This window comes from Pelecanus crispus, chromosome Z (genome assembly GCF_030463565.1).
Source record: "Pelecanus crispus isolate bPelCri1 chromosome Z, bPelCri1.pri, whole genome shotgun sequence".
Taxonomy (NCBI): domain Eukaryota; kingdom Metazoa; phylum Chordata; class Aves; order Pelecaniformes; family Pelecanidae; genus Pelecanus; species Pelecanus crispus.
The window spans coordinates 80,179,558-80,206,897 of NC_134676.1; the positions used below are offsets into that span (position 1 = coordinate 80,179,558).

General features: G+C 45.2%; 1 protein-coding gene across 1 annotated transcript in view; it reads left to right on the top strand.

Annotated features, from left to right (window-relative positions):
• The first annotated feature begins 17,861 nt into the window (after positions 1–17,861).
• Positions 17,862–27,340, top strand: part of VCAN (versican) — a 104,206-nt gene continuing 94,727 nt past the window's right edge. Inside the window, exons 1-2 of the mRNA XM_075726611.1 lie at positions 17,862–17,931; positions 26,727–27,098. Of these exons, the coding sequence (XP_075582726.1) occupies positions 17,862–17,931; positions 26,727–27,098 (442 nt within the window). The remainder of the gene's footprint in view (positions 17,932–26,726; positions 27,099–27,340) is intronic.

Here is a 27,340-nt window from a genome sequence, read left to right on the forward strand (position 1 = left end):
AAGGATCCAACTTTATACATGTGTAGGAGGCTGACAAGTTTCAACAAAACAAATGCAGAGGCAAAGAAATCATTGTGAGCTCTGGGCACCTGAAAAAAAGCAAAGAAGCAGAGCCGGAGAATATTCACCAATCTTGTCTTTAAAAAGAAAAATTGTACATCAGCTTCCATCCCCTTTAGCCTTTTAAAAAGAGTGGGCAATGTTCGTTAGCAGCATCAGACGTTGTGCTTAATTACTGTAATTTGTAAGAAGGGAAGTGCCACCTAGTGGCACGGACCGTGTCGCTGCTCCCGCTCAGGAGTTCAGCCTGCGAGGGCGAGCAAGTACATGCTGCATTGCCAGAGGTCCACACAAACTGCTAAATACTCGGGACTAATACATGCTATTAATTCTTTATCAAGTGCCAATGGGAATCATGGCACCAGGCAAACACAGGGGGCCTCCTAGCCTAATTTAGATGGGACAATAGGGCCCAGAGACCCAAGATGGATATCCCCAGTGCAGATGCATTCCTTTTAATTCTGTTTGGTTTACCAAATAGGAATTCCTCTAGGAAACCTCAACAAAGAAGTGGATTAATGAGAACCCTAGCAGAGAGTGTTTGCTGTATAAGCAATTCCAAGCCTAAGTAAAGCAAGGGGCAAAGTCTGATCAGCGTTCAGTACCAAACTCAAATAAATTCTGACAGAAGTGGGTGAAAAATGCACCAGCTGCAGGTCAGCAAGAAATGCTAACAAATCTCAAACACTGGCCTGCTTGTTTCATTAAAAAGCAAACAGAGAGCAAAACAAACACTTATTTTTCCCCTGCCTTTTGTTGTTCTGTGGAGTTTGTTTTGACACTCATCGTCCTTCAGCTATAGTGTCCCCCGGTTTCTTCCTTTTTCATGGCATCTTGGTGCTCCTCAACCCCCTTTACCTCTGCCTGGCTACATGCAAGACAGATTGCTCCTGCAATCACCCATGTCATCCCTCAGAGTACTCTCATCTTGCTGCTGCCAGGTCCATTCTCTGTCTCTGCTGTCCTAATGGCTCCTCAAATTCCCTGGCACAAAATTTTGCTTTTATGTGTATAAGCAGGAAGACCCTCCTGCCCGAGCTGCTTATAGCTGCTCCCCTACAGCATATCAGGGAGATGCTCTATCCTCTTGGACTGACCTGAGTCTGCAGTGCTAAAGACTTGCTTAATGCAAGAGTGGGAGGTTGCTGTACTTCAAAGTGCTTTGTGGTAACAGCTTGATCATAGTTGGCATGCAGCAGCTATGTCCAAAGGACCAGCCAGCGTTTGCTTCACTATGAGTTATTGCTTCCATGCTGTGGGATTTCCTCTAACTTACACACTCTGTATTACTTTGCTTTCCTGATAAGCCCTACACATTTTGGGACTGTGGAATAGTTGATGGGAACTAGCCAGAAGGCAGCCTGCAGGAAGCAAACTCCCCCAAAACTATGATCTCTCCTACCATCCCATGAGCAGCATGGCCCCTGGGGTGGCTAACACCATCTTCAAATAGTTAGCTGTTTGATCCACTGCACACAAAAAAGTGTGATATCCTGCAATGCTGGCGATAGGCAAGACACAAGCTGTGCAACTGGGTATGCTACGGGGTAGCAATACTACTCATTTCAGTAGAAACACTTAAAATCACAGCTTCCCTCATCCTTTGCGCATCTGAACCAGGGGGGAAGAAAAAAAAAAAAAAGTGAACAGCTTCTTCTTAAGTGGCTTTTCTTGGAATATTTTGTGCAATTGTGTAGCTAAGGCCAAAGACAAGAAATACATCCCCTCCCAATCTGAGCAGACCTGGACCACCTCTTGTTCTTTGAAATAAAATACCAGGCAGGTGGGTTTATCTATATTTATTGTATTACAGTCCCCCTCGTTTCTTGGCTTACAGGACCATTACTGGTGGCAGGACCAGTGGGAAGGACCAGCAACAGTTACAAAACATCCGTATGGCAGCAGATTTTGGAGAGTCTCTGGGGAGCTTGTGCCCTCACTGTGAGAGCTCCTTATCTGCTCCAGAGCATGTCACTGACCCCGTTTGCAAACTCACCACCCAGAAGAGATAGCACAAGCTGCTATCTAAGCACTTTGGGCATGGAAATGTCAACTGCTGGGGCTATTGTGCTGAAGGCATGTGCTCATCCAGGTGTCCTGCTGAAAATAGAAAAGAGGACCACTGTGTTGCACTCCTGAACCAGGCTAACAGCAGTACTAGGTCCACTAGCATTAGTATGGAAAGTCTCACAAAGTTTATGGTACTTTTGTCTGATTTTGTACTAAAAAGGGCATCATTTAGCTCCTATAGCCAATGTTAGGAACACTAAAGCTGTTCCCATTCTCCTTCATCCTGGAAGACCCCACTCACCACGACAGAGGAAACATTTCACTGAATGTCTGGATACCAGAAACGCTTCTTTTTAACCTTCCTTCAGCAGCTGAAGGATAATAATAGCATGTGTCTTCAGGAGGTGGCCATTGCTAACAGAGTGGCAAAAGTTGGTGAGCAATCCTTGGTTATAACTGAGCCCTGCTGATACCTGCTCATAACGGAGACCTGGGAACGGTGTGGGGGAGGCATGGAGCTTGAGGCTCCTTGGGCAGAGTGCCCTGATTTGGTCTGCAGAGGCATTTTAGCAGCATTTCCTGATGCCTGGCTTTCAGGGCTTGCCTGGGGAAGTGTCTTTGTTTGCTGTACCTGCCTGCTGCAGCTGTTGGAGGAGGCGTGAGCTGTAGAGCATGGTGCTGGTGCTCATGGTGTACACCATGAATGGATTCTCAGTTATTCACAGTTCCAGGCTTCCTAAACCACTGAGCCTGTCTTCCTCTCAAATAATGAGATTGCTTTACAAATCACAGTTTTTTCTGTCTTTGATTATTTTTATTTGTGCTTTGGGTCTTCAGGGCAAATTTGCTTCCTCTTTCCAAACTTTTCTCTGTTACCACCATGATTCATGTTCTATGTTAAAGGAAATTAGCTTCTTGAGTACTACATTTCTTGCTTTGAGGCCTTTTTTAAAAAAAAGAAAAGCATTAAAAATGACAGAACATTCAATAAAGAAGGATAGTTTCCGTCAGAGAGGGGATCCTCCAGCAGCATAAGGATCGGAGGCTGTGCTGAGGGGTCAGAAGTGGTGAGACCTGCAGCAGGCAGAACACAGAAGCCATCACAGCTGCTGGCAGGAGCCAAGACCATGTACAGACCTGCCTGCTCCTCAGCACCAAAGGGTGATGGTTCTACAGTAGAAGGACTGAATATTTCTCTCTGCTTTTATACCCACCCTTTCCCCACTGAGCAAAAAAAAGGGTCACTTCCTACATAGGAAGTGATAAGGTTTTTGTGGAGGAAATGTTTGCAACTACCCCAAGAATCTTATAAATTTTCCAAGACGTATTTGCAGACCCCCTTGCCCTTTTTATCTGTTTATTTATTTTAAATGAAGGTATCACAGATATTATCCTGGCCATGTCTGAGAGCCAGCCAGAAGATGTGGGGTGCCAGGAATAGGCCTGGCTCAGCTCTTTCAACTTGCTTACACTCTCTGTTTCTCAAGGTAGGTTATGACTCTACTTGTAGACATGGATCTTTTCATCTTTCCTTGCCTGTTAACAGCTACCAACATTTCCACCTTTTTATTTTGATCTGCAAGAAGGAGTCCCCAGAGAAGAAAAGTAGAGATTTTCCTGCATGATGGAGGACAAGGAAAAAGCCTGCAGTCTCCCTTTCCTCCTCTTTTTAAGGTCTTCCCACTCTATTTCATTTCTTTGCCCCCCTTCACACATGGCAATGTAGAAGAAACTATTGACTGACACTTGTGGAGTCAGTGGGATCTTTCTAGTGACTTCAGTGGGTTTTGGATTAATCACATTACAAACATTTGTTATTGCTTTAGCAAAGGATGAGAAGGCCCAGGAAAAAGAGATTAGTTAAGAAGATCTCTCTTAATCCATTTCAAGAGCTTGCCCTATCAGTGTGGAACCACACCCAGAGAGTTTATTCTTTGCACAATGGTGGTACCTTTGTATCATAAAAAGAAAAAAGAAAAAAAAAATATGAAAGGCTTATTTCATTTGGTAACAGTAAGTGAACAAACCCACATTTGATTATTCAGGATTACTTCTGCACTAAAGCTTATGATGCAGCCACAGAGTTATCAAAACAAAAATAATGCGTGTCCAGGATGGAGTTTATCAGAGGAAGTCCAGGACAGTACAGATTAGCACAACACTTGACGATGGCTCAGACCACCCTATGCTGATAAGTTTATTAGTTTCTTTTGCCCTTGCTTGCCTTGTGCTGCATTTGATCCTCATAGAGATGAGCCCTGAGGAGGACATCAGCAGTGACCTGCCCACCCTAACAACTCCTCCCCCAAATTACAAAGCAACTATTCTTTAAAGTCAGATCTGGCTGCACAAAGCAGACTGATTTTTGAGCCTGACTTGAAGACAGAGCCTGGTACTTTGGCTTACACCAGGCAGAACCAAATGCCACCAGCTTTCTAACACAGATTTTGGTGGGGCTAGCCATGGAAGCATAAGTAAAAACATCCCAGCCTTGCCCCTTGTTCTTGGAGTCAGGACAGAAACATTGAGGCAGAACAGAAGGCAGCATCGAAATGCAGGAGAAAAACATACCATTGTCTTTGCCATCGTCAAGTGCTGCTGAAAGCCTCCGTGTCCTGGACCTCCTCCTGATAAACTCTGTCCTGGAAGCTGACTATCTTAGTGTAGATAATGCCATGTCTGCATCATTACATTTAATGCAGAAATAATACTTAACCATCGATTGTGGTTTGTTCCGTTACCAAATGAAACACTCTATTCATAGTTTTTCATAGCTGAGTGCTCTTTCCTCTGCTGCAGAAATATGGAGTAAAAATAGGTGGAGAAGGTTTTTGCCACAAAAGAAACATTGACATAAGCCATCAAGTGTTTCACTTGAGAAAGTGGTTGTACACACTACGGTTACCGCTGCTGCTAAGGTTGACTCCTTTGAAGAGCTTTAATTTGGCTTTAAAACCATATTTGACTTGAAGCATAGGAAAGACAAGGCCTGGTAAAAGCTTTTCTTAAACACGGAATCTGAGAACTTGCAGGAGTCCATTGTTTTGAAAGATTTTGTGGTTTCTGAAAGCACATTGGGTTTTAGATAACTGAATCACAGCAGAATCAGGAAGCAGCCTACATTACTGTACCTTTAAAATGAAAATTGGACCGATGGACTCATTTTCAGCACAGCTGGCATGGCACAGCCCTTTGCAAGTAGATGGGAATGGGAAGTTAGACCTCCAGAGCCAGTGGCCAAGTGGAATAACTTTGCAAGGATATTTGATTTGCCTGAACTGACCTTAGGACTGCTGGCATCTAAATTACATGAATTATTTCCTTGACTTTTATGTAAGGCTTTTCACACACAGCAGCTCAGGAGAAAAAAAGGAGGAAAAAAGCATAGGAAAAGATGAAGAAAAGGTGAGTGTAAAGCCACAAAAGATGGCTTGGGAGAACCTATGCCAGACAAATTAGTTTTTCCTTGATAGACTGTATTTCAGATTCACAATATTCTTTCAAGTGATGGGAAGCTTTTCTTTCCACAGATGTTCAGTTTGATATTTGCACATTGGCTGTAGCCACGGTCTAATTAATTTCAGATATTTCAAAACAATGGCTTCTCATAAAGAACCATTTAAGGTCTGTGTTTCACATTTAAAATGATAATCATTGTTGAGTCAGTAATATAAAACCTGTGCTTAAAAATTGTGTAATGAAAATAGCATTTTTCATCATCTCAGGACTACGATGTAGCTAGCAGGATCTTTTTTTTTTCTCCAGTGGTATTACTTTAGGACTGAGACAAACCCTAAACATTTTCCCTTTGTTGGGTTTTCTCACACAAATCTGAACATCTGAAAACAATGATTTGTCATGGGAGACATTTGGCAGCCCGAGCAAAGGTTTACTGTTTCTACTTTGCTTAAAATATTTACAAAGAAAAATATCTGACATTTACAGTAAATCAGACAATGTTTCAGGCCTGACATAACTCATGGACGAAGTCTACATGGTCTCTCTGAGCGGGGAGAAGGAGATCCCGTTTCTGGGCGTGTTTTGGTTCAGTGCAGCGCTCAAGGAAGAAGGGGAGAGTTGAATAAAGTGCGATGAAAATACCTAGGGGTTGCAGAGGTCTGTTTTTCTAGCTTGATGAGCTCCTCACTTTCGCCAGTCCTTCTCTCCATTCTTAAAAGCCCTGAGGGTCTCCAGTGTAAACCACCCTCCTTCCTCCAAGGTTTTCTTTCCGTCCCGGGCTGGGGATGCCCGGGATGAGTTCCTCTTCCCTCCCACCCCGGCCCCACATTTCTGGCGGGCGGCAGGAGCACAACCGGCACAGGGAAAGGGGGTGGTGGGTGGGCTCTGCGACCACCTTCACTATCTCTGCCTGTGCCTTTGTCTCACCAGCCCGAACGTCTCCCCCCGCGTCCAGACGTCTCCAACCCACCGCGGATGCAAACGACCCCTCAGCGCTCAAAGGGGAGGGGAAGGGGAACACACGGCCTCCCGTCGGCGTCCTCTCTTTGTCGCCTCGCCCGGTTTCCCCCTCCAGAAAGGTGAGGGGAGGCTCCCCCCGCCGAGGGGCTCCGCGCCTCCGGCCCCGGGGCCGCAAGGCTCCGCGGGGGCGCCGGGAGCTCCGCGCCGGGGGCGAGCGGGGCTGGGCCGCCGGAGCCCTGGGCGGGCGGGGAGGAGGAGGAGGAGGAGGAGGAGGAAGAAGAAGAAGAAGAAGAAGAGGAGGAGGAGGAGGAGGAGGAGCGGGGGGGGCGGGGGGGGGAGGGGTGGTTTCTTTTCCGCATCCCCCGCTTTCTTCCCAGCTCCGTGAATGAGACGCTTGGTCGTCCGGTTCCCAACAGGGCTCCGGCATTAGGGGTGTGGGAGAAGAAAGGGGCGGGGGGGGGGGGGGGGGGGGGGGGGGGAAGAAGTCTTTTCTTTAAAAATAATCTCTTCTCTTTCCCGTCGTCAAAAAAGGGACCAGACCTGAGGCTGGGTTAGTCTCGGGGTTTAACTCCTTATTGCTTCTTGGCCATGCCTGTAGGCAAAGAGAGCAGCACCTCCCTCCCCTCAAATTTCTGGTCATAACCCAGTGTCTCCCTGTCCCCAGGAGGGTTGGCCAGCTCTTCAGCTGGATCCCTGGCACAGCAGGTACCCCAGTGGGCACAGGCAGCTGCACCTTCCCATCTTGGGGTTGTCCCACTTGCTCCCAGGGACAGCTGTAAGAAGACGCTCGTAGCCCAGCCCCGCAGGAGAGCAGAGATCTCCACATGGTTGGGACAGCAGAGTCACAAACTCCTCTTCCTTTGCCAGGAGCAGTTGTTCAATCTTTGGTGGCCAAGAGTCAAGAGGTGATGGTGAAGCAAGACCAGGGCTGCAGGGGTGGCTTCTGCTTTTTTAGATCACCCCTCCTGCCTGAAGCCAAGGCAGGGAGTAGAGTAAGAACAGATGAAGCTGGAAAGATGGGGTGGATGGTGGAGGCTAGAGGGGACAACTGAGCTACCTTCAGTTTGACCGTGATGCCTGATTATTTACGAGTTCTCCATTTGTCCTGGAGGGTGGCCTGGAGAAGAGGAGATACCCGATGCCACGGGATATCTCCTGCCCTCCTTTCCTGAGGCCTGGGACAGTGGCAGGAGTCCCGCCACTTCATCCAGAAAAGGGAACCGGCCACTGGGACTGGTGCAAGGGAGGGAATTTGTCCAGAGGGATTCCCACCTCGTGCATGTGTCCTCAGAGGGTTTTGTCTGCAGCCTGACAGGGGTCTGAGATTGTGTGGGGAGAGGGAACAGTGCCCTAACTGTGCATCTCGTACAACCCCCTTACACCTGGGAGGGCTGAAGAGGCTTGTCTGAACCAATGTTTGATAAATTCAGTGTTAGCTTTCTCCTTTCATCACAGCATTGCGCAGGGGAAGCATGCACAGCCTCAGCAGTAGGGTTGCTGTCTACACGTGGCAAGGCCGGGAAAGCCAGGCTAGCAGAGAGCAGGGTTAACTCTGACAACCTCCTTCCCATGACTTAATATGAATTGCAGTGCCTTTGTGTGAATTTGCATCAAAAAGCCTCAAAAATATGCCTGCAACTCTTTATAGTGCCTGTTTGAAAGCACAGAGTTGCATTTCTGTCAACTGTTCCATTGCCCAAGGTTTAAGGATTGAGAAAATGGCAACCCAACATGGAGCAGATCCAGTCTGTTGGGACAGGGCATCGCCCAGGAGCCAAACATGCCATGCAGGGACTCACCCATGCAAGAGGAACTGGAGGGACTGCTGCACACTGTCTACCTTCACACGGGAGAAGGGGGATCAGCCTCTCCTCAACATGCTTGCTAACAAGTAAGCGATTGCGGGTTTACCCTATTTGAGGAGGAAAGACCAACAAGCTCTGTGAAGTTGAGGTAAGGATTTCACCCAGCGGTCCAGCTCCATTCACAGCCAGGCCACAGCTCATGCAAATGTGGTCTGGTTTAAGCCGTCAGGTCTCCATTTCCCCCTGCTTGGCTGTCATCTCTTCCACCTCCTGTGCCTCCAACTTGGCACCGAGGGCTCTCTTCGGAAATGAGGGGCTTGGGCTTGTCTCAAACCTGCTGTCAGCGAAACTCTGGGGACAGAGTAGCTGGAACAATAACAGCTAGAGGCACTGAAGGAAAACTCCTCCTGCCTCTTCCTAGCAGTCACACCTGGGGCTGCCAAAAATGTGCCCAGAGGGGTGCGATCAGACACACCTATTTCTCCAAGGCTTTTCTTTTCTGGCTCTGCATTTACACCTTCCTGGAGGAGGGGGGGATTGTGGCACACACTCCTCTGAGAGATAGCACGCCAGAGGCACTGCTCTTGCCAGCACTTTGTGCCTGGTGAAGGGTGCCTTAAGCGTCTACCACATACCGAGATAGGTACATTTTAGGAAGGGACCTGGCCGAGGAGCACAGCAGAGCCTTTATTAACTGGTGAAAGTCCCTTGTAAAAGGGTGGTTTAGAGTTCTGCTTATGACTTCATCTCAGAGAGGTTTGGACAGCAAATGCAGTCTAATCTTAAAAAAAAAAAGGCGGAGGGGTGGGCGAAGAAAATAAGAAAAGTGGCTGGAGAGGCGTAAAACTAGGGTGGAGAAGCTTGGCTCGGGAGGCTGCCGATGCGAGACTGCCTGTGAATTGGCACCGGTAGGGGAAGTTTGGAACAAGCACCGATATGTTCTTTCGTTGCAACCTCTGCTGAGATCGGGGAGGCAAAAGAGAAAAAGGGATTTCGGTCCCAGTCACTTTCCCCATTTCAGCCGGCTTGGGGAGCGGGGGTGGAGGAGGTCTCTCCATTCTCTTCCCTATTAATTGTTTAATTGGGGAACAATGCGTCTTTCCACCCGCCTGCCCCTCTCCGGAGGGCCGCTGCCGGGCGAGCGGAGGGACCCGTCCCGCCGAACGGCTTGCGGCTGGCCGGTGCTTTGGGGGCTGCTCCCGGGCGGGGGTCTGCGGGGTTCTGCGGGGCGCCAAGGGCTCGCCGAGGGGGCGGCCGGGCCGGGGCGGTGGGCGGGGGGCGCGGCGCTCCGCGGAGGCAGGCGCTGGGGGCTCTCCTGCGCCCAGCAGCTGCGGGAGCTTTGCAAATTGCAAGGAGGCTCTTGCAGAGCTTGTGAACCCTCCTCTCCCCGAGCCAGCGCCCCTCCTCTGCAGCGCTGACGGTACAACGATATAATAATGATGGGTGGCTGAGGCTCGCATTTGAACTTGCAGGCGAGCTCCCTTTGCCCACAACTCAGGCTCCGCAGCTCGGAGTCAGGTGCTCGCCGGCGGGGAGGGAAGGGAGACGGAGCTCTGGGAGAAGGGGACACCCTGGAACCACCGTCTCCTTCCAGCACTAACGAGGGGATTTACTCTTTCATGCGGCCACTGGGATCTCTGGACTAGCCTAGCCACCACGTTGCGATTTTTTGCAATCTCTGCCATACGCTACCTTTTGAGGTAACTATAACTATTTTAATGCGGGTTGGTTTTTTGTTGGTTTTAGGTTGTTTTGTTTTGTTTTTTCTTTACATATATTTGCCAGCAAACACCTAGCGTAAGATTTAAAACGATTGTTTTACTGCTGGTACCTGTAAGGACAAAGAGTTGAATTGCAAACATTAAGCGGGAGAGAATAGCGATGACTGGTGAATTTAAACAACCTGGGGTAAGTTCAACGTCACGCGGGGCGATAGGAGAAGGGATGCTCGGGGACCCACAAAAATCCCCTGGTGCAGAGGGGAGAACAAAGAAAACTAGGAAATAAAAGACTTCGGCGTGGGAGCCCTGACAGAAGTCTTTGGTACTAGTTGTTTGAATGGCCGGGAAGGTAGAGCTGCACCTTGGTGTGCGACGGGGCTCAGGAGGGAGAAAGGTGGAAGCTATTTCGTACTGGTGTTAAAGACACAAAGCGCTCGTGTGGCAGGAGCGACAAGAATGGACCTCTCCCCCGGCCACCAGTTTTCTTGCGCCGAGAAAAGCCTGTGCTCAGTCTCCTCCGCTCTTGTGTGTTCCCTCAACCTCCCCCTTTCCTCCCTCCCCCCCCCCCCCCTTCTGATGTTCCTGGAAAGCTGCTCACAGGGCAGAGCGGGGCTGAGGTGCTCAGACTGCATCTCTCCAGAGGAGACGGAGAGCAGGCTTCCTCTGAGCCACATTTTCATTGCTGAAAGGGGGGCGGTGGGTGAGGAAGGAGGATCGCAAGGTCAGTGGAGCAAAACGCCCCCTTTTACATCCACGGCCAGCTTCCCGGGGCACGGGCACTGCCTTCCCCCTCCGCTCCTCGGGATCTCGCCTTTGTTTTACAAAGAAAAAAGTGAGAGCATCGTGGAAGGAATTAAGGGAGTTTCGACGGCGGGAAAAAGCGGGTGTGTGTGTGTGTGGGGGCGGCATGGGCAGAGGGTCGGGATCCCCAGGGCAGGGAACGGGACCCCGCGGCCAGCCTCCGCCCGAGCGGCCCCCAGGCACCACACAAAGGGGCGACGGGGAGCGGGCGAGGGCCGGGGCCAGCCCTCATTGTCCCCCTTGTCACGTCCTCCCCGGCCACCCCCTCTCCCTCCGGGCACCGGCCTTCGGGATTAAGCCCCGATGGCTTTTCTTTTTTTTTTTTTTTTTTTTTTTTTTTTAAATCAAGGAATGAGTGTTGAAACGCGTTGCAGAAGCTTATCCCAAGGATAGGAAGAGTGTAAATGTTGGGTGGGTTTGGAGTTTTTTTGGTGTGGCTTTTTTTTTTTTTTCTCCTTCAAAAGGCTGAGCGAAAGGGTAAGTTTCCTTCCCAAACGGACTGAGTAAGAGCTGGCGGAGCGAGAGGGGCGCAGCGCCCGCGGGGAGCCCTGGCTGCGGCGGCGATGCGCGCTGGCGGGGCGGGCTCGGCCGCCCCCGGGACGCGCTGCCGGGCGGGGCGGGGGGGAGAGGCGCTCGCCCGCAGGGGTCGCCGACAGCCGCCGCTCAAACGCGCCGGGGGTCCGCAGGCAGGCGGGGGCTGCGGGAGCGGCGGGCCGGGGCCGGGGCCGGGGCCGGGGCTCGGCCGCAGAGCGGGGGCGGCCGCGGCCGCTCTCGAGGAACGGGACGGGGCGGGCGCGGCGGCGCCGCGGTGCCCCCTGGCGGCGAGGAGCGGGATCGTAGTTTCTGCAGTCGCTGGTTTCCCGCCAGAGGGCTCCGGTTTCCCTCACCTTCAAGGGCGGGAACAAAAAACAAAATCATGATAATAATTTTTTTTTTTTTTTTTTAAAATTGTCGCCGCGGCGTTTCGCGCCGCTCCTCGCGCTCCCCGGGGCGGGGCCGGCGCCGCCGGGTGGCGTTTGACAGCGGGGCGGGGCCGGCGGGCTTCCCGCCCCCGCCGCGCGCTCCCGGGGCCCAGGGCGGCGGGGGGGGGCACCCGCAGCCCCCCCAGCGCCCCGTGCCTCAGCGCAGGCTGGGCGGGCCCGCCAGGCGCGCTGAGGAGACCCTCGCCCCGCCGGCGGCGGGTCCTGGTGCTGCGCCCCGCCATGCCGGCGCCCCGCGGCACCGCGCCCGCGGGAGCCCCGAGCTCTCTGCATCTGTTTCCCCTTGCTGGTCCTTACGTGTGCCTCTTGCTCCCTCACCTGTGCCGGTGGCGTGGGTGCTGGGGAGAGTGGCGGGCAGAAGGCATCCACAGCTGTCCTGGGAAGCAGGCTGGCAGATGGGCAGGCGGTGCCTGCGTTTGGGGGGAGGCTGGAAGGAGCACGGGGGTGCACATGGCTCCGCAGGCACGTGAGCTCTGGGACCCCGGTTCCGAGCTCTGGGACCCCGCTCCGTGCGCTGCCCCGACAATTTTCCGCTGCCTCTCTGTGAGGCCATCTGAGAGCCCGGAGCCACTTCTGGCATAAATTAGCGCAGGCCCGGGAGGGGTGTCCTCAGGCAGCAGCTTCTCAGCAGCTGCCAGAGCGAGGAGCGCCAGAACACGCTGTGCTCTGGTCACTTCTCCCGTCTGCGCCTCTGCCTGCGCTTGGGGCTGGAGGCAGCGGTGCTCGCCTGTCGAGGCTCCAGCTCAGGAAGAGTTCCTCCTGCGACTGCTGGTGCTGGAGGTGGTGAGGAAGGGATGATGCAGATGCCCCTAGGACCTTCTCGGAGGCCTTAGGAGGACCTTTGCAAGTGATAATGGGCTAAGCAGACGCCACTGATGAATCGGATGCAGACTGATTCTGCCATGTGGCAGCACAGCAGGCTAATTAATCACCTGGCAGAGACATGGTGAAACTGGCAAAGCTAATTAGGCAGCAGTTACGGTGAGGTTGATACATGTAAGCAATTAACAGATGACACAGAAGTACCAAAGGACTGCAAAAGCAGAAGAAAGTGCAGACTGTGTGCATTTGAGAAAGGACAGCAGCTGGGATGGGTTCAGGCAGAGATTGGAAGGTAGCAAGAGGTGTGCTAGGTCTGGGATAGGTCATTCCTAGGTTGCTAGGGTTTCACTGGAGAGCTGTGTAATTTACTGTTTTACCCATTAGTAGGAGCAGCAACCTCAATTCACTTCTCTAGTGCCAGATTCTGCTACTTTTTTTTTTCCCTTTTTTTAATTTTTTTTTTTTTATGTGACCCTGACTTTCACTATGGAGGCAAGGGTGGTCACTGGGCAGAGGCTGCTTTTTACGTGCTTAAGGAAAGTGTCCAGCTTTCACAATACAGCTGTAGAGCATGTGCTGAATCAATCTCAGTGTGACCTGAGAAGCTCCAGCCTTTAAAGACAGTGTCACCTCTATGAAAGCAGCTAATTTCGCATTGTCCCAACTTCAGAGAAGTTGGGAGTAGTTTTTGGATGATAGATTTTAGTCTGTTCCACACCAGGACAATTCACTGTCTTTCTTAACCTGGAGTTTAAAACAGAAAGAGAGACATGATGTTCTCCCATCTGGTTAAATTAAAATAGCATTGGTGTGAGATCAAGCTGACATTGTAAACTAAACACGAGTTGGAATTTGATCAGAACTTATTGCTTCTACGAGTTTTTGCTGTGGTAAGGGAAGGTAGCAGTGCCTGCAAAAATAGGACCCCTGCTTTCTGTCCACAGAGAGAACTTCTGCTGCTGGTTTTTAAAGATATAAAGTTTGTCAAGGACTTGGCTTCCTTTGGTTAAAAGACGCTGTGCTCAGGGTTGCATACAGTTTAAAAATGTAGTGCAAATTACTACTGTAGATTGGTCTGTCTGTAGTAGCTCCTAATAAAATGGATCAGTCCAGTTGGAAATTAGCCAGCAGGCAACCCAAGTTTGGTCACATTAAGTGAGATACTTTTTTAACAGAAGGTGGAAATTAAACACTTACTCAAGTCTTGCAGTCTTGAGTTGGCAGGATTTTCTTACTCTCTCCACAGCATTACTGCTTTCTCTTACTCTAGCTGCAGTGACACCAAGGGGGAAGAAAAAAAAAAAAAAAGCTTGTGGAAAAAGGTATAGTTAGAAGGATTTTGGCTAATTACAGTGGATTTAGGGACAGTACGGCAGCCAGGCAGCAGAGGCCTTTGTAAACTGTAGAGTGTGGGAATGGGAAACACAAACCAGTTTTAGAGCAGGGATTTTGCTCAGGAGGCTATAAGGGAGCACAGTCAACTGCAGCCTCTGCCAGCAAAAGGGGAGGAGGCAGGAGTAGTCACATCTGGTAGTGGTGGCCTGGAAATGTGGGCAGCACTGCAAGGGAATCAGGGTGCTAGGTGTAAGCAGCAGCCTCTGCCTTGCCTGTGGCTCTTGAGAAGGATTGCGGTACCAGCTCTGCAGAGGTCTGCTTTCTCCTAAGCTAGGCTGCCCTGGGGGGCTGAGCAAGGTGCTGCCATTATGCTCTGCACGCCGCCATTTGGAGAGGGTGTTGGGGGTAATTGCACATTTAATTCTGGCAGCTGTACTGGAGCAGCACTCAGTGACCCAGGAGTGTTTATGGGAGCTCACCAAGGACCAGAGTCTGAAAACGCTTATGGAGGGTTGCATGGGAATCATGCTTGTAAGCCTAAGGGCTGAAAATTGGACCCTTCCCCTAGTGTTTTTCATTGGTTGAGTGAGCACCTCGGGGTAGCGGAGATTTAGAAAAAGAAAAGATTGAAAGATGATTTTCCCAGAATCAAGTGGGGATTTTTGGCAGGTGTCTCATATTAAGCTCCATCCTCAAACAGTGCATTTTTTTTGAGCTCTCCAAGCTCTTGGTGCAGCAGATGTAATTCCTGCACTACTCAGTAAAAGGCTAAGTAGCCATCACAGCCATGAATGCTCCCTTCTGTACCAATGGTTGAGTTCAGCAGTCACAGTATATCTTGAAAATTATCCTTCCACACAGTTGTCTTTCTGTCTTCATATTTCATTGTGGGGGTATGCATTGTGTTTAGTGATGGGAAGCTGAAGATGTGAGTTTTTTTTCAACAAGATTCCTCAAATTGCACTTGTAATGAAGTCACCAACGTGACGTCGGAGGATCAGTGCTATGTGCTTGAGTGCAAAGCGGAGAGGAATGGGAAGATGAGGTCCTCCCTGTTCTCTGGACTTACAGTGCAGGGCAGAAACTTACTTTCAGAACTCTGTTGGCTCTGAGCACAGCAGCAGGGTTTGTCGTCTTACCAAATGTGGAAGCTGTTACACCACCTCTTGTCATGACAGCATTGCAGTTAGCTTCTCAGGGCAACAGGTCTCTGATCAGCACATGCCAAATACACAGGTACTCCTGGCCAGGGCCAGTGGAGTGGAGCAGGTGGTGGTTGCGACATGCAGCCAGCCCTGTTTATGTGCAGCATGCCCATCTTGCAGGAAAAAGAAAATCCTTTATTCTTTTTCTTGGTGCGTTTCTTTGATTCCCTTGTTTCTGGTCCCAAAAGCCAAGGTTATCTTCTGGGGAGGAGGGAGGTAAAGTGTATGGGTAAACACGGAAAGCTAAACTTGTAAACAGTTTGTTCTAGATTTTTATTTAGCTGTTGAAGTAGCCAGTGTGAGATGCATGGGAAACACATGTGGACAGAACATCTCAAAAGAAGGTCTGGAGCCACTCTGCTTTCACAGGAGCTGGAGCTTTCGCACTGTCTTGCAGGCGGGTCCAGCACTCACCACCTTTGAAGGTGGAGAATTGTGTCGGTCTTCTTTTTGTGCTCTCTTCAGAGTGCTTGTGTTACTGAAGGGATTAGTCTGCTGTGGTTTTGGTGCCTGAGGCTTCCAGCAGTTCCAGGATAGAAGGCTTGCTTGAAGGGCCTACTCGTCTGTGCCCATCCTTAGGCTCAGGTTGACTTCTCTCTTTTTTTTTTTTTTTTTTTTAAATGTTGTGTAATAATGAGGATAATTTAAGTGTTTATCTAAGCTAGCATGTGACTGTCTGTATTTCGGAGCTGGTCCATTGCATTAAAAGGACTTCTGATGTCTGCAGCTCTTATCTTGTGCAACTTCTTTACTCCTAACAACCTTCTACAGGGAATTACTAGGGTATACATAGTATACCGGGGCACAGTACAGATTTTAAAGTTGGTTATAAAATAGCCACTTTTGTTTTCTCCATGTACAGCTTGGCTTGTGTAAGTGTAGGGAGAGAAAAAACTCTGGCTGGATGGTGTTGGGAGTACATGTTAGAGTCTTCAGAAAAGTTTTATGGCAGATAGGGCTCAAACTCAATGAAGTCAAAGAAATCCTGGTTTTTGTTTGGGACTCAGTCATAAAAAGTGCAAATTCCATGCAGTTAATATTGCAAAATAAGTGATATCACATTATACACTCAGCTCTATTGAATGGCTGAAGGAGAGATGGGGCGTCTGGCAGCATGCAGTCTGCTCTACGGAAAGCAGCTGTATTCTTTCCTCCACGCCCTGGGAATAGGTTGCAGCATGTGTTTCCCAGTGCAACCAGCTGGCTCTGGCCATCCACATATAGGCAATGAAAAGCTCTTGGGTTTTCAGCCCTTTTGGGTGGGAATTTTTAACATGATGCTGTTATGTTAGAGATTGCCTCATTGGAAAGGCTTGGTTTGAGATGTTGTGCATCTTTTCTGAACTGTTCAGCCGTTACAGGATAGATGCCAATTCACACAGACTCATGTGAAGTTTGGGCTGCAGCTGTGAGCTGTGGAGAAAACTTTCCTGAGATTGAACACGTCACCAGTAGTTTTCTGAAGATGTTTCTCTGTGTGTCTTGCTATCATGTTCAGTATACCTTGTGGAGATTTTTGAATGTCTTAGTTAATGTTTTAACCCTAAAGCATTATATGTAAGTACTAAAGAACTAAAATACTAACATAAAAAATGCTAAAATACGTATGTGCAATACAAGTTCCATAGTTGTAACACAGCTGTATATCTATTAAGTCTCTGTTTCACTGTTCCTTAAAACAGTTCAACTGTAATCTCTCTTGGACAGGAAAAAACTACCAGTTCAGGTTACTTGCCCAAGTAAAGAACCCAAGTAGCATATTTTGACAGCAATATCAGGAAACTCAGGATTTTGTGATAAAAATGTTTCAACAGCAGTGTTTGATGAACTGTTGCTGAGTTACTTCTTTTATTGGCTAGATAGTACGTGTATGTAACTATATGGAAGAGAGACTATAAGCCCTTTATAGTAGTTGATGTTTATGGGACTTGTAATGCTTTTATTAGCGTACTTTCAAAATTTTCAGGATATTTGCAGACCTAATGTGCATAACTAAGAACTGGAATAAAAATGAAGATATACTATTATGAACACACAATATATTTTTAGGTACATATGGTATACATGGAGAACTTTTAATCTGTTAGAAGGTGGAGCCTGTAAAGGAACTGAGAAGCAAACCCAAAGGGAACTGACAAGTCTGAGTATCACTGGACTCAATAGTCTGAAACTCATTATGAATCTGTATTTGATAGGGACACATAGTCATTGTAACAAATTTCTACCATAAAATTTTATACGTAGAAATCTTGAAAGCAGGAAGTCATCTGGCAACCTACTTGAAGATGGGAAGGATCATAGTAGGGATGTTGACTCACCATCAAAAGTCACAAGAAGTTTGCCATGGGAGTCCCTTTTGATGTGAACCAGGTTGTTAGCTGTTGCTAAATGACAAGGTAGTTTGTGTTACGGACATAAAACTACCCAGAGGTTGGATTTGAATTAGCAACACCACACCAGGAAAAAGTCGTCAGATTATACTCGTATACTGCTACCACTGTATAAGTATAATTTAAAACGGTGAATAAAATGGCAGAAGATCAATATATTAAGAATTATTCAGTATCCTGCTGAACATCTTTTTAAAGCGGATGACTGCTTCTAATATCGATGACAAATATAGATCTACTGAGTTATAACACTTGATAAGGACACAATGCAATACTAACCACTTATTCCTTTGTTCTTTATTTGTAGGTCAAGATGTTGTTAAGTATAAAAAGTATCTTATGGATGTACTCTACATTAGTTATAACATATATGCTACCTAAAGGTAAGTCTGTTATACACCAAAGCATTTATTAAAATTCATTTTAGTTGTCCAGAGAGTAGGGTATTTCCCAGGACTCGGGAAACAACCCAAACACAGGAGATTCAGTTTCTGGTCTTGCCCCTGACACTCTTTTTGCTGCACTATGTAACTAACTTGGTTTCCGTGTTCTCCTCATTGCCTTACTGATTTACTTACTGATTACCCACCCTTGGTGGGTGGGCGTGTTTTTGACAAGGTTTTTACATGCCTGCCTGATGTCTCCTGAGGTTTGTAAGTGCCATTACTATAATTCAAGTAATAATAAAGTGCCACAGGATTACATTGTGTAAGGCAAAATAGATTGCCTTCTCCAAATACTCAAGAATGCATTTTAATCCTTTAACCTGTGCTTCTGAAATACTGGACCTGTTGGCCAGGTATATCTCACACCTTCATTTTCTATGATCCACTAAGGAGGTCCTTGCAGTATATGAGATGAGGCGGGGTTAATTTTAGAGGAGGACAGACACCTTCCATGGGAGCTTCAGCCCGGTGTCAAGGAGGGAGCAGCAAGCAGTGCCAGTGGCATGGGAGCATGAGCAGGTTCCTGGGACAGACTTAGCCAGGCTGCAGAAGTGGTGAATCAAATGGGGGGAGTTTTTGGGCTACAGGAATACTGGTTTGGCATACCTCCCAGTCAGATCCCAATGCATGTGCTCATGTACGTCATGCCACAGCAGCATTTTGGGTCCAGAGGTCACAGCTTGCGCCCTCTCTGTATTCAAGGTAAAACATATCACGTGCAAGTGGGATACAGGGGAAACCAGTAAGCCCAGTGTCTGCTTTGCTCTGTGATCTGGCAAGGAGCAGTTGGGGACATGCCTCTGGAATGGGCAATCTGGCTGCCATCCCACTGTTGTGGGGAGGTTGCCATGAGCTAACCTGGTGCCAGGTGCCTTGGCTGCTGGGGTCTGGATCAAGGATGTGTTAGGGCAGCTGCAGGTCTTCAGTTTGGGTGGAAGGAAGAGCCCTCACTACTTCTCTTGGTGATTACATGCTAACATTAAAGTATGTATTCATGTGTAGTTGCCATGGTCATCTGAAAGTTTGAGTCAAGCCTTTAATAAGAAAAAGGTCCCTACAGCTGCTGCAGACTCACAGATTTGTGATAATAGCTTTCCCAAGCCTCAAAGCAAGATTATTTTTTTTCCCCCTTTACTTTTCTTCTTTTCTTTCCAGGAACTCCTCAAACTGATTTTAGCCTTTGGGAAAATCAAATGTACTCATTTTTTTTCCGAGCTTGAACATTGTTATTAGGAAAGTCTTTAGGTAGTCCTGAAAGATTGAGGAAAAGACTGTTGTGCTTAGTGGAGCCAAGTAAAAAAGTGGTTTTTTTTTTTTTCCTCAGTCAGGTTTGGAACACCATCCTTTACTAATCTCTACCATTTCTTCCTTCTTAAAACTGGGGTTTTTTTTCTGTTCTTCATTAAACATACAACAGACCAGGATGATTAGACTTGTCCTCAGGGACAACAGACTGAAAGCTTTAGGCAGGGAGCAAGCTACTAAAACTGAGCTTCCATTTTCTTATTCATGGAGGGCTGAGGCTGATTTTGTTATTAAATGTCAAGTTCCCCCCCCGTTTTTTACTTAGTAAATGTCTGTAAGTGTGTACCGATGTATGTATCTTGGATCCACAGCTGACATTTAATAATTCGTTCATATGAAGCATTCAGGAGAGGCAAAGTAGGCAATTGTCAGAAGCAGTCATGGACTTGCCATAGAAGTCTACATGGTGAACTTGGAAGTTTTTATTTGATAAGCTACTTAAAGGGGGCTTGTAAGAAAGACAGAGAGAGACTTTTTACCAGGGCAGGACAAGGGGCAACAGTTTTAAACTGAAAGAAAGTAGGTTTCAATTGGACATAAGGAAGAAATTTTTTACAGTGAGGGTGGTGAGACAGTGGCACAGGTCACCCAGAGAGGTCGTGGATGCCCCCTCCCTGGAAATGTTCAAAGTCAGGTTGGATGAGGTTTTCAGCAATCTGATATGGTAGAAGATGTCCCTGCCCATGGCAGTGGGCTTGGACTAGATGATCTTTGAAGGTCCCTTCCAAACGAAACCACTCTGTGATTTGAAGTTTTAGCTTTCTTTAAGGCATAAATGTCTGTTTCAAGATACAGGAAAAGAAAGAGCTGCTAGCAATAATTAGTCAGCTTCAGTATGGAGTAAATGGTAGTACATCACCCACTTGAGGAGAGGTCTAAAGATAAGTTTTTACCTGAAAATCAACCTTGGGCTGGAGAACATGTAAGGAGATAGAATAAGTAAAGCAAAGGAATCGGACAAGAAATTTAAACCTAACATTTTTCTTATGACCTATTGAAAGTCTCTTCATATTTACTTAGGGCATAGTTCCATGGTCAGTCTAATCACACATACATTTTAGCACTAGATGGGATAGTCCTGCTCCTTTTCCATCCCTTGGTGCTAGTTTTTGTGCTTGCCTTTGTGCTGACACTAGCATTTATGTAGGTATATGGCCAGCTGAGTCGGGTAAATTACTTGTTTGAAAGAGCATATGGCATTTCTTGCAGGTCATTTTTCCACTGGATCAGACCTTTGAACTGACTCACTGCCTTGCACAAATGCTGGTGCTGATGGAATGCAGGGATTAGGAGTGCACCACTGGGAGTGGGGAGGAGTGGGATGAACCTTTAGAGTGGTAGAACATGGGATGGCACCTTTAGATGTCCCCTGACTTACTCTGTCTTTTATTGTCTCTTAAATGGCTTGTGTTGTCTCCAGAGCAGAATTTTTAGTACTTAAGCAAGTTCTGTGTGAACGTCCCAGCAAGGGCTTCTCAGGAATATAGACCAGGTTCTGACTGGTCCTTATTTGCCTGAATCTTTTGGAAGTAATTCAGAAAGACTCTTATGTTCCTAGAACACACTGTGAACTTTGTGGGATTTATTTTTGAAGTTGGGGGCCATGCTTTTGCCACAGACAGTCTTAAACATTTCCAGAGGATGGCCATGGTGAAGAAGACCTTTTCTTTTTCATGAATTGATCCAATAGAGTCTGTGGGATCAACTCATATCCTTCTGTTTTGTAAAAATGTCAGTCAGTTTTTGTAATAACATTTTTGAAGATGAGCGTTACAAGATTACAGACAATCTTTACAAGTACAGCTTTTTCTTTTGTTTAAAAAAATACTCTAAAAATAAAATATATTTCTGCACTTTGAAGAGTTATACATCTTAAGTTTCAGCTTTTTTCTTTTTAAATCCTGAATTTGAATATAAAGTTGATGCCTTGAAATCTTTCCTGAAACACAAATTCTCATGCTTCCATTTCCACAATGGATTGGATCACTCTATATGCTTTAATTAAATATAATTAAATATTTACTTCAATATGATGCATTGCAATATTTCCCTTAAAAAGCTTTCAGGCAAAGTTGTTCTGAAAGTTTTTAAAATTTTTTTTTCAAGAGTCATATGGGAACTTTGTCAAAATTGGCAGTTACTTTTAAAGTGTACATCCTGGAATCTGTGAGTCTTAATATTTCATAACAAAACAAGCTTAATTTAGAACACAGCAAGTTATAAGCACGTAAAGTTTTATGCATTCACCACTCATCATTATTCCTGTCTTTGTTTTCTCTTCCACTCTCATCTTTGTGAATGGTCACATTCATAAACACCTAGCATGTTTGCATGGCGTGCTTGTTAGATTTTATGTAGCAACAAAAGTATTTTTGCTTCAAGGGCAAATTGAGAATGGTCTGCAATGACTTCTTTAAGACTTGAAATTCTCAGAAGATGCGTGTCAAGAAGGCAGCAGGAAATACGGTGTAAGCTTCTGGGGTCATGGGTGTGGCCCTCTGCGAGAGCTTTGTGGTTTGCTCTGGTACATGTGAAGGACGAATGACAGTTCACGAGCAAGGTTTATGCCTACTGCCAGCATGGGATTTACTCACTTTGAGCTAGCTGGTCTTAGGATACTGTAGTTTACAAGCTGGACCTTGTGCTTATGCTCAATGATGGAGTTTATCTCACCTGTTTTAAGCAACTATTTGCCATGCCATGAGTGAGTATGCTTTCGTGAAAGCCCTGTAATCCAGAATACAGTAGAAATCCTCTAGATTGCAGTGTGTGATATGTTCTTTCAAAGGTATATAAATAATACACCGGTGTAAACATCAGTTTATCTGATCGTGTTTGTGTTCTATATGTGATATAAAATACATGTGTGCAAGCCTATGATATCTGTATATGTTATGTTGAGTTCTGCAGCTGAAATTTACATTTGTCTGGCTTCCTATGAGTTTCTTGCAGAATATGAAAGTAGTTGGTTCTTTATCACTCTATGCCTCCTTCTCTTATTCTGCTTGCTCAGACCACAAATCACCTGGTAAAGAACTCAGTGAGGCTTTTTGTTGGATCTCAGTCTGTTACCTCTCCTGTCAGAGTTCCATGCAAGTTTATGCAAGTGGTACATTAATTTTAATTTATCATTATCTTCATTAACAGATTTATGGTTAATGAAAAGACTTCTCTTAAGCTCAGTGTTAGTAGTCAGATTAGCAGAACACATAATATCATTGACCCTTTCTATTGCTGCTGGTAGGCAGGGCAATATACCATATGTCTATGCAGGTTGTTGATGAACTAAAAAAAGAGATTCAATTTTTTGTCTCATGAAATTAGCTTAAAATAAATAGAATCTTTTATTCTTCAAGTAAGCAGCTTTTGTCTGCATACTCAGTAGCAACATTCTGTTCAGTTAAGCTTAATTCTGTAGCAAAATTGCTCTTCTAAGCAGTGTCACTTCATGTAGGGCATTCTTTTTTTCAGACTTCTTGTCCATTACAGACCTCCTGGTCTGGTTGTTATGGTTAATGTAATACAAAAGGGCAAAATTCTGTCCTTTTTCTTTTTTTTTTTTTTTTTTTTTTCCCTTCTCTGTAGATTTCTGTTTTAAGGGTTTTGTAACATTTACAACAGGAAAAAAATGTACAAATTCTAGGGAAAGTTGTTCTTTGTTCTTGAGGACTTTGTTCTCAAGGAAGACATTCTTCTGCAGTTTGTCTCCCACTTCAAAAAAAAGATATCAAGCTATGTGTCATTGGTAGGATAAGGTGACTTTGCAGCTGAAATGGTAGACTGGGAGGACCTAAGGTAGTTTTGCTGCAGGAAAAAAGCATGAAAAAGCAAGCTGGAATTTTTATTTTTATTTTTTAAAGAAAGAATGTGTCACATGCTATCATCCCCATGATAAACTGATACAAATGCTTAGCCATAGCTTTAGGTTTGGAGAAAATAAGTCAGTAATAAGTTGTGGCAAAATCCTACCCAGTAAGTTAGACCTGACAGGACTGTCTTCTGTCAGGACATTGCACAGAAGAACTTTTCATTCTGCATTCTGTTTCTACTACTTATTCTCATGCTGGAGGTACTTAATATTTAAAGAGGGGAAGACAACAAAAATACTCAACTGCTAAGGCATGCTATCTACTGAGTCTGTCCATAATCTGACTGCATTGTGCTGCTCTCTGCCCAACTCTGTAGTCCCATCATCTTGTACAAATCTCCCACTGATTTTGCTGGGAGTTCTGCAAAGATATATGTTTGTGGCCAGGTGATTTGGGCTTAGCTGTGTATGTTATTTCTTCATCTATGTATTTTCACTAATAAATTAGTTATGCATGAGTGATACATGTTAGTAACAGAAAAAAATGCTTATATTTATCTCCAACCAGCTTAGTAATTGCAAAACCATCCTCTTGTATGTGATGTTACAAGTATTCTAGGTCCTACGTGGCGAGGTGGAGATACAGTATAAAACAGTGTTGGCAAATACCTGCTTTTCTCATCTTGTGTTCCAATTTACAAACAGTCACAAAACATTTTGTTCATATTTTTGCCCGCCGTGTCCCTTCTAAGAAATAGTCTATCACATACCATTGATAGTGGCTGAAAAGGAGACATAACATGGAGTATAAGCATAGGGAAAATGCTAAATGAACAAAAGGACTATATGGATTAATAGCAGATATTGATGCTTTCTGCATTGACTAGTAAATTCTGCTTGACTAACTAACTTGGACTGCTGCAAGAAATCAAGCTTTTTGAAACTGTGCAGGAACATCATTTAATCGTATGTTTCAGTGCCTTTTTTTTTTTTTTTTCAGTAGGGAAAAGCTTCTCCCCTTTTCTTGTCAAAACAAAGGATGCTTTTATGTAGTGTTTTATAATGCTTTCTACAGTTAGATGGACATGTTTGTAGCTACATGGTCTCCTCTTCTGAGATGTAGCCTGGTTTAGGATAGATCTAGTTTGCATATCATGATGATAGTGTTGTTTGCCAAGGATTTCAGTCTGCTGATGTGAAGACACACATTTTAAAGAAAGGAAATGTCCTCAGGGTTCAGAACTGATATTCCAGATCACTCATAACCAGAAACAATGTTCTCAAAAGTTTATTAAAATTCTGTCAGTCAGGATAATTATAACTAGGCCATTTTTCACTTAAGAAGTTCCTGTAATGTATATAGATGACAAGAGATCATAACAAATACTAAATATTTTGAGACTGATTTTAATCTCCCACCTGCGTAATTTGGAAGTAATTCCATCATAACTGATAGGACTGAGTATCCATTCTGCTTCTTTATCTCTACCCCACTGTAACTCAGTGAAGCTTCAAGAAATTAAAGGTGATATAAAAGGCAGTGGTGTTTCAATACTGTACATCTTCAGGATAAAAACCATCTTTTCTGGTTTTAAGCAATAAATTGACTCTAGGGGAGTTGAGTTTTTATTTCCTTATAGAAACAATTTTTAAAAAAACCCTCAGTGGATTTTTTTTTTCCCTAAAGAAATGTGTATGCAATCAAAGCTTTTGAGCTATCTTTAGTCTTCAGTAATTTTTACAGGCTTGTCTTCAAGCCTTGTGAATTCTCCAGTCTTCAGATCTATATTGGACCTGTTCTTGTCTTTTTCTCTTTTACAAACAGATTCTTGCTAGGTCTGGGCCCGAAGTGTATGAGGTGATTAGTGTGTTTAACTATTAAATGTGAGTTGTACCATCAACAGTCTCTGTTTAAGAGTTAATGGAAGAATGAAAGTCTCACTACATGCCTGAATCAGGGAGTAAGTCTCTTGCTGGTAAATGTGCTCAGACAGTGCTGCTCCATGTGAACTTTTCAGCTGAGCTTTGGGTGCAATGCAGCTGTTTTGAGACAACACTATGCCATTGTTGTTATAACCTCTCTGGTGTGATCAATTTTGATATAGTTGTCTTGAGTGTATCTGCATTGTGTTCCCAAGAATTTCTAGTTAAGCAGGCATGGATGGAAATGACTTGAGGACTTCCTTTCAAAGTTCTGGGTCTGCCTTGGTCAGTCCATTTTTTGTTTTTTGTTTTTTTTTTTTTTAGTTAGTACTTTATTATTAAAATGCTTGCCATCGAGCTGAATATTCTTGTATTGAACCTTTTTAGATAATACTATTAATACTTTATCCTGTATAAAGTAATCTGTCTCTGTTAAAAATAAACAACTTAATGAGCAATTTTTCCTTCTTTTCCTTCCTTCCTCTCTCTTTTCCTCCAAAAATCTTCTACTTTGTATAGAGAGATGATATTTTTGGTGATAGACAAATAGACTCATAATTTTCATGTGCTCGTGTTTCCTATTTCATGTATCACTCTGGTAGCTAGTATTTGAAGTTATTGTATTTCTAAAATTTATGAATCCTAGTTCACTTCAAATTCATGATCAGCATGTTCCGCCTTTCAAAAAATGTTAAGAGTGCAAGACAGTGGAAGAGGTAAGGTAGATACTGTTGTACATCAGCTTTTAATCTTCATTAAGCCGTTATGTATGGTGAAATAACGTCACACACACACAAAAAAATCTAACAGAAATCCTCGCTTCAGACAGTTGCTGTGTGAAGTTTGGATGAACAGTAGTCAACTTTCCCCTCAGGATATTGTCAGATGGAAGCATTTCACTGTAAAATGTTTGCAGCTGTAGATGTCATAAAAAATGATAAAGGTCCTATCATGTCAAGTCTGAGCCAAGTAGGGACTTTTTGTGCTCTTTACTTCCTTCTTTGCTTTAACATCCTGAAATATTTTATTTCTGCAATGTGTTAAAGTCCCTGAGGCTACAAGGAAATAATTTTAAAAGAATGACTATGTGGGAGAATCTCACTAGAAAGGCTTTTGTTTCAGCATGTATGCAATAAAAAGACTTAACCCTTGAAAGAGTAATGGAGTAAGGGATGTCATGTATGCAAAGTCATGGGCTATGTTTTACTCTTGGGACAAGAGCAAATGGACAAGCTACTGTGAGGTAAGGAAAGGTGTAAACATCAGTAGCTCTCCTGTTTGCATGTTTTTAGCCAGCAATAGATGCGAGGTAACTCACCATCTTTCACTCAGAGTGGTCTTCCTCCTATGAAGTAAAAAACCAGCTCTTACAGTTCATCTATCATGTAAAATTTCAAAACAGTTTCCAGAGGAGGTCAATAACTTGGTGACTATAACAAATGGAGAAAACAAACCAGAAAGCAGTGAATTAAATTTGCCCAAACAGAGAAGGGCTCCATCAGCAGCCTAGGTGGTTGGTGCAAACTCTTTTTTTAGCTTATACTAATCAGTCCTGTTACAAATCAGCTAACGCTCATGGATTTCAGGTCTTGCACGTCTGTGAATCGTTAAATAAAACAAAAGGTATCTGTGTCCATTTTTGCTGTTCCACTAATGTGATTTCTCCTTTGTCTTCCCCCCTCTCCCCTTTCTGTAGTTAAAGCAGAAAAAAAAACCCTGGTAAAGGGATCCCTCTCTGGAACTTCAGTCCTGCCATGCTTCTTTTCAACCACACCCACTATAGCCTCCAGCTATGCAGCTGAGTATCTTCGAATCAAATGGTCAAAGGTTGAACTGGATAAAAGTGGAAAAGATGCAAAAGAAACCACAGTCCTGGTGGCCCAAAATGGCAACATAAAGATAGGTCAAAGCTACAAAGACAGAGTGTCTGTTCCAACCCATTCAGAGGAGACTGGGGATGCTTCGCTGACTTTCTCTAAGCTGCGTGCAAGTGATGCAGGGGTGTATCGCTGTGATGTTATGTACGGAGTTGAAGACACACAAGGCATTGTATCGTTGGCTGTTGTGGGTAAGGATTTATTCATTTCATTTGTTGTCAACAGTGATTCTACTTAAAACAGTAAAAATTAGTAATTAATGTGTAACTAGAGAGCATGTAAAGGATCATCTTTAGCAATTTGCCCTTCCTTAACTGTTTCTCTTCCTGTTCTCTTTCTGTCTTTTATTTATTCTTATAATCTTTTCCAATCTGTAGTGCTCTCGTTTCTCATTTATACCTTTGGGGAGGATACTCTTGATTCCTGGAACAAA